Source organism: Pelodiscus sinensis, chromosome 14, assembly GCF_052426305.1.
Source record: "Pelodiscus sinensis isolate ZL-2025 chromosome 14, ASM5242630v1, whole genome shotgun sequence".
Lineage (NCBI taxonomy): Eukaryota > Metazoa > Chordata > Testudines > Trionychidae > Pelodiscus > Pelodiscus sinensis.
Window position 1 is genome coordinate 11,546,192 of NC_143065.1, and position 17,630 is coordinate 11,563,821.

Consider the following 17,630-nt stretch of genomic DNA (forward strand, 5'->3'; position numbering starts at 1 on the left):
ACCACTCTCTGCCACGTGACAAACAGCGTTTGTTACCTCACGCGCCGGGTGAACCTCGACGCATGCGCCGCGAGCGGGGAACAGAAGCGGCCAGGCCGGGCCGGTTGTAGCTGCTGTCTGACGCCATGTCTGAATGTGCGCGTGCGGCGGGGGGCGCGCGGGGGCGCGAGATGCGAACTGGTCAGAGGGGCGCGCGCCGGGTGCTTGCGGGCCCCTGGGCTGCCCATGGCGGAGGAAGGCGTGGGCTGGGGGGCTTGCACACAAACAGTGCACGGAGCGGGGGACGGGCTGCAGAGGTGTAGGGGGTGGCACGCATGGGGGTGTGTATAGTGGGAACGAGGCTGAGCACACGGGGGTGCAACGGGAAGGACTTGTGCGCTCAGGGTTGCACACGCTGGTGTGTAATAGTGGGAAGGAGGCTGAGTGCACGGGGGGGTTGCACACATGGGGTGTAATAGGAGGGACTTGTGCGCACAGGGTTGCATATGATGGTGTGTATAGTGGAAAAGGGGCTGAGCACGCAGGGGGTTGCACACATGGGGGTGTAGAGTAGGGTTGTAAAATAGCTAACCAGTTAAATGATTACAGTTCCATGGTTAGCCGTTGGTGGGCTGGCGCAGGGCAGGCAGGGTCCCACCTGACTGCTGTGGCACAATCAGAGCCCCCGCCTGCCCAGTGGGGCTTGTGGGGATTCAGCCAGCCGGCCCAACACAGGGTGGCTATCTGGTAGGCCTAATGCTTACCAGGTAACTGGTTAATTTTACATCGCTAGTGTGTATAGTGGGAAAGCGGGAGGAGGGTTGTACACATGGGAGTGTATTCTGGGGAAGGGTGTGGCATAGGGGATTGAATAGTGGTGAGGGAGGCTGCAATGTGGGGGTGTACAGTGGGGAGGGAGCTGTAGGCACACAAACATTGGGGGGGGTGTAGTGGGAAAGGGCCTGAGTACACATAGGAGTGCACACGTGTGTAGTAGGAAGGGAGCTGGGTACACGTGGGTTTGCACGGGTGGGAAAGGGGCTGTGTACTTGTTGGTTTGCACACAGGAGGGTGTAGTGGGAAAGAGGCTGTATATATGTGGGGGAGTGTGATGGGGACGTGGGGGTTGCATATTGGGCAGGGGAGCTGCCGGGGGGGGCGCTACCCCGCGTGCACAGCGGAGCGGGCCTGCCCGGGCAGGGTGAACAATGGGTCCCGCCCCCTACTCTAGGGCCGGCAATGGGCAGGCTCCGCCCGCGCAGCGGGGCACAGCAGGGAACTACCGCTCCCAGCGTGCCCGGGCGGCCAGGGGGCGTGGCGGCCGCTGCAGCCCGATCCCCTCGCTCGCCGGCCAGGCTGGGCAAGCGGGCGCCAGGCGGAGCCATGGCGGAGCCGAGAGGTGAGCGGGGCCGGGCGGGCTCCGTGCACTGGGGGAAGGGGCTGAGCTGGAACCTGCCCTGGGATGCGCCTCCCTCGCGGCGGCGGCCGGCCGGCCGGCTCCCTGCAGCCGGGCACATGGCACCTCCTCCGCTGGCGGGCCGCTCCTCGCCGGCCCCCCGGGCACTGGCAGCGCCGCCCGGCTGCGCTCGGTTCTTGGGGCTGGCATTTCTCCGTGGGGGAAGGGCGGAGAGGCAGGGGCCCTGGGAGCTGCCGGTTGGTGGGTGGCTGGGAGGGGAGGCAGAGGGCAGGACTCTGCCTCTGGAAGGCGGGGGCTGGACCCAAGGGTATTTCCGTGTGTGTGCAGCTCTCTGCCTCGGGCGCTGAAGGGGGAGGACCCGGGTTCCCCTCTCCCCAGCTCTGGTCATTGTTTAATGGGGCATCAGCGTGCACAGAAGCGACTGGGGGAGTCGGTGCTTGGCTCGCTCTCCCCAGAGACGGGAGTTGCCTGTTCCCATCATTTCTTCTTAGCATCTCCCACTGTCTGGTTGCTGGCAGCCCCTGGCCTCCCATGCTGGCTGTGGGGCATTGCATTCTGAGGCGCCTCTCTCCACTCCTTCACGCCCATCAGCTCTGGGGTCACAGTGCTGTTCCTGTGATGTGCTAGGTGCAGTGAGAATCAGCATTGCAATGTCTAAGCTCCTTTGTTGCTCCCATTCTCTGTCTAGCCAGGCTCTCCTGTGTGCCTCATGCTGGAGATTGGCTTCTGTGTTTGATACATGCTTAAATTCTGCAAAAATCAGTGGCCTTGCTTGCTATTCCAGCCTCCCCTTGCCAGTCCCTTTGCACTTACTAGGGAAAGTTTCCTAGTTAGCTTTGGCAATAGAGTTTCTGGGCCCTACCAAGAATGCCATGCCTTGCATAAGCACTTGGGGAATCTAAGAATGCAGGGTTTGCACAGGATCCTGAAGATCAAAGATTTTGCCATCATGTCTGATGCTTGAGGTGGGGTGGAAGCCCGCTGACTTTCCCATAACTGTCTGGGCTGTGCAAGAGCAAACACGGGTTTTCTTCGGGATCAGATGAGCAGCAGGCAGATTTGTGGTGCAAGAGGATGCTGTATTTACCCAGTCATACGTTCAGTTACGTTTGGCCGCTTTGGATCTTGGAATAGTTGAACAGCTTATGCTAGGGCACAATTCTGTCACTGTGTGTGTTGCTCTGACTGGAAATTGTCTTGTAGTGAAACATTCTGGACTGTGGCACTAGAGCAAAGCATGTAGAATGCATTGAGACCACTCAGTCCATGGATGGTGTGTAGAAATGAAAAGGGAAGTGTTCCCATCACACACAAACCAGAGATCGCCCAATGAAATTAACAGGCAGCCGGTTTAAAACAAACAGGGAAGTACTCCTGCAGCACACCGTCAGCCTTGTACAACTTATGGCTGGGGATGTTGTGGAGGCCAAAAGTATAATGGTGGTTCAGAAAGATTTCGATCAGTTCCTGGAGGATGGGGTCCATTAGGGATGTGACCGTGTACTGTGTAAACGGTTAACCGATGAGCTTGGACTTCACAGTTACATGCAGGCTCCCGCTACACAATTACTCCTAGAGTCCATCTATGACTGTTGACCAGGATGGTCAGAGATGCTTTGGCATCCCTAAACTTCTGACTGCCAGACGCTGGGACTGGATGTCTGGGTGGATCACTCGATAATTATTCTCTTCATTCCCTCTGTAGCATCAGCCACCTTAGGAAGATCGGACCATAGGCTAGATGGACCATTGGTCTGGCCCAAGGTGGCTGTCCTTCGGAGGAGCTGTAGAACTGTGCTCTGCAAAACACATCACGCTGCTCCCAGGACTGTGCTCTCTCAATTAGAGACCCAGCACAGTTGGATACGTGATGGTGGTTGCTCAACCTACTCAGATTGTGAACTCTTCCAGGCCTCTAGGGGCTATTGTAATACGGATTGTCCCTTGTTTTCTCTGGTGGACGTTGTTTAAAATTAAGGGAAGAGAGTTTTCGGAAGGTGAAAGTGGCTGGGTGGATGGGAGGAGAAGAGTGTTCTGAGGAACAGGAAAGAAGCATGAAGATGAACGTGGGAGAAGGGGCCGGGGGCAGCTATGGGACAGGGTAAGTTGTGCACAGACCTAGAGACTAGGAGCTTGACTTTGATGGAGGAGCCGAAAGAAGAAAGGGGATGGGATGGGGAGTTGATCTGAGCAGCAGCATTTTGGAGGGGGCAGCTTCTCAGAGGAGAAGGTTGCAGTGGTGGAGGCCAGAGTGTGGGCAGGAAATGTAGCCCAGTGGCCGGGAGTTAATGGTGTCCAGCCATTTTGCAGGCCAGTGATTTTTCCCTGTCTCGTCTTTGGATAACCCTCTGTGTTTGTGTGTGTGCGCAGTGTTCCCCCTCTCCTGCGTGGTGCAGAATTATGCCTGGGGGAAGATTGGGCTGGAGAGCGAAGTGGCCAAGCTGCTGACCAGCAATGATCCACTGGCCCAGATAGATCCAGACAAGCCATACGCTGAGGTAAGCCCCCAGCTCCCTCCCCCTGCCCTTCCAGGGCACAGGTACTGCTGTTATCCCGAAATCAGACACTTTCCCTCTCCTGGCTCCACCGTCCTGGCTGTGGCCGAAAGTTGGCTCCTCCTTTGGAGCGGAGCTGGGGAACCTTTTGAGGGTTGGGGGCTGCTGACCCACAGAAAAATCAGTGGGGGGCACGCACAAATGAGAAGCAAAAAAACCCCCAAAACCAAACCCTCACTGGTGTGGCCCTGAGAAGGAGACAGACGCTCCCCACATTCCCCTCATGCACCAGAGCCGGGGGGGGGGGGGGGCAGGCTAGTAGATTTTGTGGGCTCCAGCCCAGCGGGGGGATGCCAGGGAGGCTGGAGTGCCAGCGCAGGCTCCCCATACTGGGGGGGGGGGAGCCCTGAGTCTTGGGGGCCGGATATAGGCAAGCTGGAGGCCGCATCCAGCCCCCCAGCCTTAGGTTCCCCACCCCTGAAACGTTGCAGCAGCTAGGAACGTGGACAGCATCCACAGTGGCACCAGTTGGGATGCCGATCACGAAGGGCCCTTGAGCCTCATGCTTCAGGGCTCAAGCTGATCGCCAGCTGGAGTTTGAATCCCTGGCAGAGTCTGCAGAGGGAAAGTGGGGGGTGGGTTCCTTTCAAGTGCTGGGGCTGCTGGAGGCAGGGACCCGGACGGGGCGGTGATTTCCCGCGTGGCAATTGCTGTGTTTCGAAAGGCTCAGAGGAGAAGTGGCAGTAGGGGCGTGTAGCGAGATCCAGCCCGGCAGACCAGGCCTCTGTACGCTTTAACCTAGCCGGGAGGGGGAAGGGAGAGATGCCCTTAGAAGCTAAGCGGGGCTGCTGATCAGTCTGACCGGCAGCGGGAAGCGGAGGAGAACTGGTGTCCAGACAATCCTGCCTCCTTCCCCGTCTGCCTGTTGGCCCAGGGCCCACGCTAACGGCTTTGTCCTCCGTCCCTCCCTTTCCGCCCCACGCGTGCCTGCTGCAGCTCTGGATGGGAACCCACCCCAGAGGCGACGCTGTTATTCTGGATAATCGAATCCCCCAGCGGACCTTGGGACAGTGGATAGCAGATAATCCGGGCTGCCTGGGATCCAAGGTCAAGGAGACCTTCCAGGGCCAGCTGCCGTTCCTGTTCAAAGTGCTGTCGGTGAACACGGCCCTGTCCATCCAGGCCCATCCCAACAAGGTAAGAAGCTGTTCTGTGCCCCCTCCGAGTGCACTGCTGGGTCCTTTCTGAGAGCCGAGCGGCCTTTCTGAGAGCTGAGCCTGCGGCCTGCGTCCGTGGCAGACTGCTGCGGAGTGCACCATGTTCCCGGTCCCTCGCCACGGAGGGCTGCAGCGGCGGCAAATGCTCCTGGCTCTCGCTACCCAGAGGCTGCTAGGTGCCTAACGGAGCAGAGCTACAGACTGACCGTGCCCCAACTCCAGGGAAATGCCGAAACAATCCCCCCCCCCAGCTTGTCTCACCCAGAGGGGTGCCCCCAGCATAGTGTGGTGGCTAGAGGGGAAGAACAGGGATAGGAACAGTGTGTGGCTTGTCCTCTCCCCATCCAAGGCCTGCCCAAAAGGCTGCAGTTGAAACCGAGCCCGTCCAGGAGCAATGCCAGGGTGCGGCCCAGGGGCGTGCGTTCGTTTTCTGCAAGCTTTCGCCTGTTCCGACCAGCCCGGTTTGGCTGTGCGAGGATCCACTGCCCATCTAGCCTGACTGAGCTCGGGCAGGGCTCTGCCGCGTGTGCCCTGCGTGTTGGAGTCGCTTCCTGCAGATGAGTCAGCGCACGTCCTGCGCACGGGGCTTTAAACACGAGGCAACAGTTCTTGGGTTGTAAACTTCTGTCTCGGGCTCTTGGCATGCCACCGAAATGTTGGTGTCGGCTCAGCCGCTGGGTGTGGTGGCCAGACCTGACCTGGTAGGGGGTGGTTTATTACTCTGTGATAAGAGGAGGGCAGTAAAACGTCCCTTCTGCGTCGTCGTAAGGACCTCGGCCCTAGCTGTCTGTTTTCCGCCTGTGTCGCGGGCAAGACGTAAGCGCGGAAGAACGCCTGCACTCCAGGCTGGAGCTGTGGCTGGGGGGCGTTCGGTGCTCTGATCTCGGCAGCTAGTTCCCATCTGAGACACAGAGCAGAGAGAATCCCTCGGCGGGCAGCCGTGAGCTCAGCAGCCAGTGCCGCTGCCTGGTGCTGGGAGACCCCATGGCGCGGCGAGACGCGCACGGCGGGCTACGCCCAGCCCTTGCTAGCACGCACTTGTCTCCCAGAGCCCCTTGGTGCTGCTGTGCTCCCTGCCTGCAGCCCTGATGTTTCCCATTGCCCAGGGCGGGGGCGACAACAGGCAGCGAAACCCACTGAAGCCTGGCATGTGGCTAGCCAGAGCCCGCTAGCTGGGGGGATGGTGCAGGGTGAGCCATCTGACTCCTTGTTGAATCCCCAGTGTTAGGGGATTTCTTCCCCAGGATGCAGCTTCCCAGCCCCAGAGCTGGTGCCGAGGGGCCTGGCTGCCGAGGGGGAATCGTCCGGGCTCTGACCCTTTGTCCCGTCTCTCTAGGAGCTGGCTGGGAAGCTTCACGCCCAGTTTCCCGAGCACTATCCGGATGCCAATCACAAGCCAGAGATGGCCATTGCGCTGACCCCTTTCCAGGGCATGTGTGGCTTCCGGCCCGTGGAGGAAATCGTGGCTTTTCTGCAGAGTAAGCACCAGGTGGCGCAGCGGGCTGGGCAGGGATGGGCCATAATTTTTGATGGTGGTGGTGGGGGGGGGGACACACTCCAAGAATTTGGTAAGTGGTCAAGGGCTGCCCTCTTCCATGATATTAATGGAGGAGGTGCAGGGTCTGGGGTGGAGGCTGGAGGGGATTGGGGTGTGGGAGGGGTGCAGGGTCTGGAAGGGGGGTTTGGTGTAGGAGAGGATTCTGACCTGGGGAGAGGTACTGGAGTGGGGCAGAGTCTGGGAGAGGGATGTGACCAAGGGCGGGGGGGTTGTGACCCGGAGCAGGGGCGCAGAGGGTTTGGGTGCAGGGGTCCTGCTGGGCTGCAGGACAGTGGTGGCCCACAGGATCATGGCGGGCTGGACGTGAGTGTTTGCCAGTCGGATCGGGCCCACCGGCCGTATTTTGCCCATCCCTGGGGTGTAGGAGTTAGTGACAACATCCGAGATGGAGGGCCAGGGGAAGGGTCAGATGCAGTAGGGGGCTGAACTTGTGGGGAGTTGAGTCTCCAGGGGATCCCTGCAGTCCCCTCTCCGGCTGGGGTGGGCACATTGTCCCCCAGCCCCGGCCATGTCGCCCCAAGCAGAGCTGGGGAGGGTGGGGGTGTCAGAGCATAAGGCCTTGGGCAACAGTCCCGGCACCCTGCTCCCTGAAGCCGAGCTGAGGGCTGCGAGGAGCCCCGGGCTTGTGCTCCCCTCTCGCTGGGCCTGCCGGCCGGGGGGCTGATGACTCTGCCCAAACAGCCACAATTAGGGGGGCTGACCCCTCGGGGGAGCTCTGCTGGAGGCCACGAGCTGCCCTGAGCCCTGGCTTGGTGATTGAGAACGGTCCCTAGGAAAGACTCGGCTGAGTGTCCTGGAGCCGCTGCGCCCGGTGCCCTGGGGCTCGCCCCTTCGCTCTGGCTGGGGCCTTTCCCCTTCTGCCGGGTTTTCAGCCGTAGATGCCTAGCCCAGAGATTGAAGCGCCAAAGGGCAGAGCAGGGCTAGGGAAGGCGCTTCCGGCTCTGAGACCGCAGACGCTCTTTGCTGCGAGGTTTCCGACTCGCCGTGTTGGAGCCCTGCGGCTGGTGGGGGCTGTGGAAGGAGGCAGGGTGTTAGCAGCCCACCCCGGGGGCTGGCTGAGGGGGTGGGTGTGCTGCTGCTGCCCGTCCTGCCCTGGGCTGCTGACGGGTCCGCTCTCGGCAGAGGTCCCCGAGTTCCGGGCGCTGATCGGCAACGTGGCAGCGGAGCAGCTGGAGCGCAGCGTGTGCGACGACCCCCGGGGCGTCTCTGCCGCCCTGCGCGTCTGCTTCACCCGGATGATGAAGAGCGAGAAGAAGGTCTTTGTGGACCAGCTGAACATGCTGGTGAAGAGGATTTCCCAGGAAGGTTTGTTCTGTGCCTGTCCGGGGGGTCGGGAGGGGGGAAACGGGACGACCCAAAGGCTGCCTGGTGGGTTGCCTGCATGGTTCAGTGCCCTGGATTAGTGAAGGGAGGGAGCTGCCATGTGTCTTTGGGGGCAGGTGGGCATCTTGGAGTGAGGAGGAAGGGGGCAGCCTTCTGGTAGCCACTGACTGGCTCTCGCTGTTGGGGTTTTAACCGCACCCTGCCAGATGGGCCAGCTGCCCCGCTAGGCGGGGATCACGGTGGCGGTAAGGCCTGGGATGCTGACGTGGAGCGGGCGACACACAGGATGGCGCAGGTTTCACTGCCGGCTCCTCCCCGTGTCCGGTCTTTGGCGCGCCCAACCCCGCTCCGGAATGACCGAGTGCTGTGCCCGTGGCTTGCTGGGGCTAGCTCCGGCTCTGACATTGGCAGCCGCTCCCCAGCAGGGATCTGCACCCTCCCTCCCGCCTTGGGAAAGCCTGGCCGCGCCGGGGCGGGAAACGCCCCCTGCATTGCACCCAGCCTCCAGCTCTGTTCAGGTAGGACACCGAGCTAGTTGCTGCTTGGCCAGCCTGGGAAATGGGAAGTGGCTACAGGATGGGTCTGTCCTGCAGTGCCAAATGCTGCCGCTCCCTGCCTCAGTTTCCCCCGCCTGGGTTTCCTGTCTGTCTGGAAATTCCTGGATTAAGCCTCTGGCTGAGTCGCTCTGGGTTCAGTCCCCTGGGGGGACTAAAGCCCAAAGAAAGTTCTTGCACCCCACTTGGGCTCCTCTTCAGCCACCCCTAGGCTCCCTTTAGTGCTGCCCCAGTAAGCCAGGAAGCAGCTCATTGTGGCCTAGGCAGGGCTGACTGCGCCGGGCTGGTAGCATTGGCTGTTAAAGGGGCGGGCTGCCCTGCTCCAGAAGCGCACGAGACAGCCCCTGCGCCCACAACCCCAGAGAGGGCGGATCAGCCGAGCGCCCCTTGGCAGGGCGCGTCCCACTCCCAGCTCGGTGCCTTGCGGGGGAGGGGGAAGAGCTGGGCCTGGGCTCCAGCACGGGGAAGCAGGGATGTGACAAACCCAGCAGCAGCCGTGGCCCCCGTGATCTCACGAACTGTCGGGGGGGAGTGGGAAGCGCAGGCCCTGCAGGATGTGGTGCTGCTGAATGCCCGGCCGGGTGGGTGGCGAGGCGCCGTGCTGGGGCGAGTTGGAGCCCTGCCTGCCTGGAGGCGATAGCGCTCCTAAGTCACTCCTGAGAAGCACGTTTTGCCCCGTGTCCTGGCTGCACCCTGGGAGAGTAGCTGGGCCTGACTCCTCTTCATGGCAGGCCCTGGGAAGCTGTGCTGGAGTTCCCACGCCGGAGGGGCTGCAGCTCCGCCTGTCCCTTGGTATTTGAACAGGTGCCGGGTACGGTGCCCCGGAGCGGTGCCGCCACAAAAGGCCTCAGATTTGTGAGCTCATCACTGAACCCGAGTGGCCGGGGGCTTCAGATCCCTCTCTGGGCAAACAAACTGAGCAGGGCCGTGTGTAAGTGAAGAGTAACAAGCATGAAGGTGATTTTGCCTCCTGCCCTCACTGCTCTGGGCTGCAGCTCCGGTCTTTCCTGCCCAGGCTGCCCTCCCCCAGCGAGCGTCTGCCCGACAAGCAGCGGGAAAGGAGCGAAGTCTTTCCGGCACAGCCCACAGCTGTTTGTGCCAGCCTCAGGGCATGCCCCGAAGCAGTTTGAGGTTCTACACGTAGCTGTCATTGACCCAGGAACAAATGTGAACTCGGAAGGCCCATAACGGAGTCACAGGTGGCCCCTTGGGGCAAACTCCAATTCCCAACAATACTCAGGTTATTCCCAGTCCCAAAGAATCTGTCACGTATCCTGCTCAGTTGTACCGTAGCTCTCTTTCCACAGGACTTGTCACAGTCCTTTGTTAGTCACAGGACTATATTAATGGGCAGAATGAAAGCTGTTTCCCGGGTTAAAGCAGGTGAACAGACACAGTCGGAGGTTTCAGAAGGTGACAGATGCTGCTGTCATTTGCAAGTGTGTCCCTTAGTCCAAGCCCCACCTAAGCATCGCATGGTGTTCCAGGCAGCATTGTGCTTCCAAGCCCTTGTCGGGGACTGTGCGCCCATCGCCTGGCTTTCCGGGCGGGATGGGCCGAGGGCTTGTAAACGTCCCCTCTTCGTGGGGGGGGGAGGGGAGTGGACCAGTCTCTTGTCCGCTGATGTTCCGCAGTAGCGTGTCTGGAGGCCAGGCTGGGGAGGAGGTGACGCCTCGGGGGTAAACTAGCCCTTGGTGCTTGGTGTCTAGTGCGCACGGAGCTGTTTCCTGATGCCCCAGGGGCCCGTGCTGCAAGGGGGATCAGTGCAGGCAGCGTCCTACAACATTCCCTGGAAATGGGGCCTGCGACTCGAGTATCCCTCCTAACACACACGGGCCCCCAGACTCGCCTGGTCCCCACTCGGCATTGTCCGTGTGCAGCCAGCCTGGGCCTTGGCAGCGGCTGGGCCACCAGCATGAAGCTTGTGCCAGCTCCTGGGCCGGGTCTGGGGCTCTGTTGAGGAGACTCTAGAGTGAACATACAAAGGGGCCCTTCATTGCAACGGAGGGCGCATGAGCCAAGCCAAGCCAAAGAGGCCTCCCTCTAGTGAAAGGGGCTCAGGCCAAGTGAGGCTGCCCCGGTTCTGTTCCGGGGGCGGGGAGGAGCAGCTCCAAAAGGGCACCCACCCTACCCTGCCAATCGCCATTCTTGGGTGGGAGAGCGTGCCCGTCCCATCCTGCTCCCCGGAGGGGCTGGGTTACGGGCATGGAAGATCACCACCTTCCTCTCCTTCCCTGGGAGGAGTGGCACACGGGAAGGAAGGACGGACCCGCGGGATGCTGGGCGTAAGGCGGGGGGTGTGTGTGTGGGGGGAATGGGAGTGAGTGGGGGGGACCATGGTGGGGGGGGGGGGGTGCATCGCAGCTGGTCTGGAGGGCGAGGGAATAAGAATTTCTGCTGTCCAGGAGGTGCCCCTGTGGGAGAGGAGGCCACTAGCAGGCTCTCTCCACTGAGTGACGGGGTTTGGATGGAGGGGGGAGTTGGATGGAGGGCAGGCTAGATAGTCTGGTGGTTCCTTTGGCCTGATCCTCTATCCCAGGGAGGGGGGGTGGGGAAAGCCAGCCAGCCCCACATCCCTCCTGCAGAGCAGAGCCTGGTGCTGTGGGGCCCTGTGTCTCTGGAAGTGGCTGGATCTGTGTGAGGCCCATAACCCACCTAGGCAGGGTGGATCCCTGGCTCGTCCCATCTCAGAAGTGCAGCGGGAACTGCCCAGGCCCACTCTGCCCTCCTGCCTCCTGATTGGAGGGCTGGGGGGACCCCAGGCCACTGACTCCTGACCCTGGCTGGCAGCGAAGCAGTGGGTCTCGCTACAGGGGCTATGTTGTGGGGCTGCTGCTGACCTGGCTTCGCCCCGGGGCTCTGTCTGCCACAGCTGCTGAAGGGAAGGACGCCTCGGAGAGCAGCGGGAAGCTCTTGCTGCAGCTGCACTCGCAGTTCCCGGGAGACATCGGCTGCTTTGCCATTTACTTCCTGAACTTGGTGATGCTGCAGCCAGGAGAGGCCATGTTCCTGGGGGCCAACGAGCCTCATGCCTACCTGTATGGAGGTGAGCGGGGGAGGAGGGGAAGCCGGGCATGGCCAGCAGCTGGGTGTGGGGAGGATGTGTGCTCTGACTCAGTGCGTTTGAGAGGAGGGGGTGGCCCGTTTCCCTGAGCCCAGCGGCCATTGTCTCCCACAGCGAAGGGACGGGGATGTTCCTCGTTCCTGGAGCTGAGTTCAGACTCCTGGCTTCCCAAGCAACGCGCTGTGACCAGGAGGGTCCCACCTTGCACTGACGCCGCGTTCCTTGCTCCCCAGACTGCATCGAGTGCATGGCCTGTTCCGACAACACCGTGCGGGCCGGCCTGACGCCCAAGTTCATCGACGTGCTCACTCTGTGTGAGATGCTGAACTACACGCCCGCGCCCAGCAGCGCCAAGGTCTTTGCCCCCACCCAGAGCCGCCTGGATCCGTGTCTCTACCTCTACGACCCGCCCATCCCCGACTTCACTGTCATGAAAATAGAGGTGAGTGGGGCCCCGGGGCAGCAAATCAATGGCCGGAGGGTCCTAGTGCAGCATGGGACAAACTGTCACGTCTCTTCCTTCTCCACTCCTCTCGATGAGCAGAAAGAAGAGTTGGGGGGAGCCCCAAAGCTGCTGAGGCTTGACCCTGGGCTGGCAGCACTGCAAGGGCTGTGGGCAAAGCAGTGGCTCTTGCCGAAGGGAGTAAGTTGTGCAGCTGAGATGGCACTGGGAGAGGGGAGAATTCCTACCGCCTGCAAAGATCTAGTGCTAACCCTGAGCCCCCCTACCAAAGGCCACGGCTAGGGCTCTACCCAATGCATGGTCCATTTTGTCATTAGATTTTTAAAGTCACACATGTTGTGATTTCACCTCTTTAAATCGGAACATCGTGGTGGGGTAACGGTTGAGGTTCTGACCCAAAATGGAGTGTTGTGTTTGGGGGTGGGGTGGGCCTGCAAGGCTACTGCGTGGGGGACTGTGGAACTGCTACCCTGACTCCTGCGCTGCTGCTAGCACTTCCTTCAGAGCTGGGCAGCTGGAGCCTGGCGGCTGCTGGCCAGGCGCCCAGCTCTGAAGACAGTGCCACCCCCAGTAGCAGCAGAGATGAGGGCACAGTATGGGCTTGCCACCCTCCCTTGCACACTGCTGCTGGCGGTAGCAATGTAAAATCCTGTATTATTAATTGCTTAAACAGGATCCCGCCGGCAGGGGGCTGCTCCAGCCTGGCTGGGCCTGCCGCATGGTGGGCAGGGTCTGCTTGGGCTGGGCTGGGCTGGTGCACCCCAAGCCTGTGGCGTCACAGGGTAGGTCTGGGAGAGCTCCTCCAGCCCATCAGGACCGTTGGTTAACCTGTGATATCCCCAGCTGACAGGATGCTGCCTTCAGGGCTGGGCACCTGGCCAACAGCTGCCACTTTCCAGCTGCTCTGTTTTCTTTTTTAAGGTAGCCCAGAAGTAAGGGCTGCAATGTGGTGACAATCCCCCCTGCCCCAAATAACTGTTCCCCTCCTGCTTCCTTTTGGGTCAGGGCCCGTGTGAGGAACATGCCCTCCCCTGTGAAATCTGTGTGGTACAGGGGAAAAGCACAAACAATCAGATTTCACAGTCGGGGGCGTGTTCCCTGGCCACGTTGCTGAAGTGGGGTGGGAGGGAAGACACTTCTCAGTCAAAGAGAAACAAAAGCACAGATGTCAGTCAGGTTTTCCATTAATATCTTATTCCCTCCCCTTCCCCCCCCCCCCCCCCCCCCCCCCACACACACACAGTGCTGTGGCCCAAGAGGGGATCACTGCATCCCCTCCCAGCCCACCAGGACTCTCCCTCCTGCCCGTCCAATCCCACCCACCACCTGCTCTAGAGGTAGCATCACAGGGTCACCTTAACTGGGACAAGCCACACTGCTACCATGAGACCATAGGCAAGGGGCCAGTCAGCTAGCTGGCTTGGGAATAGGTGGTGGGGTGTATCTGCCCCCTCAAGCCAGTTTCTCACACTCCCCAGTGATCTCTCTGGATCCTCCTCCCCTCCCCCCCCCCCCCCGGTGCCGTCTCAGCTGCCCGAACACCGTTGTATCACCCCTGGCTGCTCGTCTCTCAACAGGGCAGGGGTTGGTGGGAGTGAGGTAGAGACTGACTCCAGCAGCTGGAGCTTGGCTGCTCTGAGTTAAGCTGTCATCTCCCAGCACACAAGGGGCTGGAGCTGCTGTGGGCAGAGGCAGGCTCCAGTGTTGAGGCCCCATGCCGTGGGTTCTGAGACGAGTCCGAGTGCTTCCTGCATCCTCAAGGAGGCAGAAACTCGGCCAGGAATTTGAGCCAGACTTCCAGTTTCTATGGTTTCCCTTGCAGATCCCCTCCTCTATTAAGCTGTACCTCATCTCCGCTGTTGACTCTGCCAGTATCCTGCTGGTGATCCAAGGCACGGCCGTGGCCACCTCCACTGCTGCGGTGTCTGAAATGACCCTGCGCCGGGGCTCGGTGCTTTTCATCTCTGCCAACGAGAGCATCTCCCTGCACCTGTCCTCTCCGGATGGAATGCTGCTTTTCCGAGCCTGCTGCCTCCTCTAGTCTGGGATGCGTGGCACCTTCCCTGCTGCGACTCCACTTAGAGTAGATAGAAACTGGCCTGTGCAAACTAGACTTGCCCAGGGTGGGGTAGCTTAAACCTTGCCCCCAAACCATGGTCATCACCCACAGCAGCAGGGTCCCAATGTGTAGAAGCAGCATCTCCCAGCATGCCTCTTTCAGCTCCTGGCCTTATGTGAAGTGCTGGGAGGAAGAGGCCATTTCTTCTCTTCACACCCCCCCCCCCATATAACTTTGTAGCGGCAGCTGCCCCATGCCTGCTCCAAGGGGAGGGCAATAGGTGCGTGTCCCTGCCAGCCTGCATCTTGCATACGATGTGATATCTGTTCTGTTGCTCTCAAGCATTCATGGAGTGGGGCTGGGCTTTGCCTGGTCATGAGGTGCATGTATACTATAGGATTGCCCTGGAAGGGGCTGCCTTCTGCAACTGGAAAGCACATTACTGCCTGGAAACACTGAGTTCCTGCTCAAGGGATGCTGTGCCTACCTCCCCGGGGAGGGGGAGCTACACTGTAAGATTGCATAGGTGCTGCAGGAAAGTCTGTGTGTTCTCCTGGCCTGTCACTTCCCGTCCCTAGTGATGCAGTTTCAAGCCCTGTGGTCCACTGGCAGTAGGGGAGTCCTCGTCTTGTTTGCTGAGAGTAGAACATTCGTGGGCATGCAGCGGATACTCCGTGAACTGTTGCCAGGTTCCATGTGTCTGTCTCTTCCTGTGAGTTTGTACCTGAAGTAGGTGCTGGGGCTCCCGGAGAACCTGGGGGGCTTCCATCCCAAGCAGCCTATGTGGTTCCTGCAGCTGAGGTTTGTTCTCCCCCCTATGCCTGGCAGCCTGCCACAGGCTAGGACTGACTCCTTTTCATGAGCAGCAAGGGCATCTCCATGCCCCCTTCCCCTCCACTATTTACCTAGCCCCTGAGCTTTGGCCTAAAGCTGTAGTTTGTAGATGGGGATTAGTCGTGCCACTGCTGCTCTGCAGCAGGCTGCAGCACCTGGCCCATCCAGTTGTTTGTGGGGATGAGTCCAGGGTGCATGTATGTGCCAATTAGATATGCCTCCCATGGGGGGAGCCAGGGGTGGAGTGAGGCTGAAGGGGCCTGGAATAGTTCAATGTGAGCACCTGAGCTGGGACAGAGCAGCCAGACTATGCATTTGCCTTCCTCCCTGCCACCAGCACAGTTGGGCTGAAACTTCCTAACCACAGAAAGGGAAGGGCTGGGAGAGTGGGCCTCCCTCTAAACACTACCCCAGCAAGACAGCAGGTGAACTGGGCACTGGCTGATGCAGGTCTGCCCTGAAGCAGACCTCAGAACAGGAGGATGCAGAGGCTGTAGTGTCTAGGAGTTAGCAACGGTCAGCATCAGAGCTCTTGCTTCACTGTCAGCAAGTGACTTAACCTCTGCACCCCCATTCCCTGTACAATGAGAAGAACTGACCTACCTCACAGGGGGTTGAGGCAGCCTGAAGGGTGTGCGTGGAGATCCTCAGATGAAGTGTGCTTACTATGATCCTGGCCCAGTCTTAGCTGTCCCCCTCTGAGCCAAGCTGCAGCCCCAGCTCTGCTGCACTGGAACTGGTCAGATTGCTGCAGCTAGTGTTGAAGGGGAAAGTTTAAAGGGTGCATAGTTCAGTTTACAGGACCCAGCTGGCTGCTTGTTATAGTTTGTGTGGTTGCCATGACACCCAGGTTCACGTGCTAGGGCTGTCTGTTATATAGAGCCAGGGTTTCTACAGTCCCTTTCCCAGTAAGACTGTGCCACTACCAGGCTACATCTGGACTGGCATGATTTTCCACAAATGCTTTTAACAGAAAAGTTTTTCCATTAAAAGCATTTGCGGAAAAGAGCATCTAGATTGGCACAGATGCTTTTGCAGAAAAGTGTCCATGTCAATCTAGACGCAGTTTTGCGCAAGAAAGCCCTGATCGCCATTTTCGCGATTAGGGCTTTTTTGTGCAAAACAATACAGTGTTGTCTACACTGGCCCTCTTGCATTTGTGCAAGAGGGCTTTTGCCCGAACGGGAGCGGCATGGCATTTCTGCAAGAACACTGATGATCTTACATGAGATGGTCAGTGTTCTTGCACAAATTCAAGCCACCAGTGTAGACAGCTGGCAAGTTTTTCCGCAAAAGCAACTGCTTTTGTGGAAAAACTTGCCAGTCTAGACACAGCCCCAAAGTCTGGTGCTATTTCAGGCTGGCTACAGTGATGGAGTATGTTAGTCACACGGGGGCGCTCACTGCCTCAGAGCAGTTGTTTGGCTTAAACTGACAGCTGTTGGTGGTGTTCATGGGAAGCAACATGTTGGCATTATTCCCCAGAAGAGAGGTGCACCCACTCTTGCTGCTAATTAAAGGGTGCTTATGCTTGATGGTCCATGTCTTACTGACAGTCCCCACCTGTAGCCCTGAACCACCTTTGCCCCTGGTGCAGTGACCTGTGAGGCAGCAGCACAGTGACATCAGTATTAAAAAATTCACTTGAGTTTTCCATACCCTGTGTGAGCCATGGTGAACACAGAGCTGCAGCAACAGGCTGGGGTCATCGCTACAGCTTGACAAACAGCAGTGAAATCTACTCACCAACCCTGCACATGTACAAGACCCACAGTGCACATGCACGCGCCACTAGTGAACAAGTACTGGCTGAAATCTACTTGCCTGGGGTGAGCAGAAACAGCAGTTTGTCAAGCCCTGGTCATCACTCCACACCTGGGAGTTAAAGCCTGGTTCTTTCACCTGCCATTGCTCACATCAGTCTTAACCATGGATACTCAGCCAGTGCTCCCTGCAGCTTCAGTTCCTTATTTGAGGAGAGGCATTTTATCTGTGTGACTGAAGATCCAGTCAGATTTACACACATCTAAGGCTTTGTCTCCACTTGCTGGGTAATCTATGCTGCAGGGATCCATCTGCTGGTGTTCAATGGAGCAGGTCTAGGCAGGACCTGCTAACTCAACCACTGATATCACCCCTGTGACCCTGGTACTCCACCCGTCCACAGGAGAGTTTCTTCCATCAGTCTCCCACAGGGGGATTTGCAGAAATTCAAATTAAAGGTACATTGAGTCCAGCTATGCTATTCACGCAGCTGGAGTGGGGCATCATCTTTGTCCCAGAGGGCAGATCTGGCCTAACTCCACACCAATGGAGTACTCCCCTCATGTTTGGAGTATTTTAGACGATTCCTGGGAAGGGGAACACACTGCTGATTGTTGAATGAAGCTGAGCATTGACTTGATTCATTCTGGAACTTCCAGAGAGCTGTGAGGAAGGAAAATACAATGGAGGGGAGTAAGGCAAGAACTGATCCCCAGCAGGAGCGCCCCTTTGGCATACAGCTTGCATTGATGAAGTTTTCCTCCAGCCCCCCTGAAAGTCTGTGGGGCTGGGGGAGGCAGCACAGAGAACCCTGAAGTATATGTCAGCAGCTAATGTATATTCATGGCCTGGAATGCTGTAACATGAGAACAAGGAATAAAGAAAGAGTCACTGCAGAAAAAG

The 17,630-nt window shown here is 59.0% G+C and overlaps 1 protein-coding gene across 2 annotated transcripts; it reads left to right on the forward strand.

The window, feature by feature from the left end:
• The first annotated feature begins 6 nt into the window (after window positions 1–6).
• On the forward strand, window positions 7–17,629 carry MPI (mannose phosphate isomerase). Of its 2 annotated transcripts, none has more exons than XM_006126270.3 (8): window positions 7–135; window positions 3,767–3,894; window positions 4,888–5,088; window positions 6,445–6,586; window positions 7,789–7,971; window positions 11,416–11,589; window positions 11,841–12,049; window positions 13,893–17,629. In XM_006126270.3, exons 1-8 carry the CDS (start codon window positions 126–128, stop codon window positions 14,109–14,111), a joined length of 1,266 nt encoding a protein of 421 aa, XP_006126332.1. In that variant the 5' UTR covers window positions 7–125; the 3' UTR covers window positions 14,112–17,629. The 2 variants fall into 2 exon arrangements, with proteins under 2 accessions (XP_006126332.1, XP_075753529.2); XM_075897414.2 differs by lacking the exon at window positions 7–135 and adding an exon at window positions 1,216–1,378.
• Window position 17,630: the final 1 nt, after the last annotated feature.

Coding starts and splice junctions, on each gene's coding strand:
- MPI (XM_075897414.2), top strand. CDS start 1,219: ATGGGCAGGCTCCGCCCGCGCAGCGGGGCACAGCAGGGAACTACCGCT. Junction 6,587..7,788: donor AATCGTGGCTTTTCTGCAGA/GTAAGCACCAGG, acceptor CGCTCTCGGCAG/AGGTCCCCGAGTTCCGGGCG. Junction 12,050..13,892: donor TCACTGTCATGAAAATAGAG/GTGAGTGGGGCC, acceptor TTTCCCTTGCAG/ATCCCCTCCTCTATTAAGCT.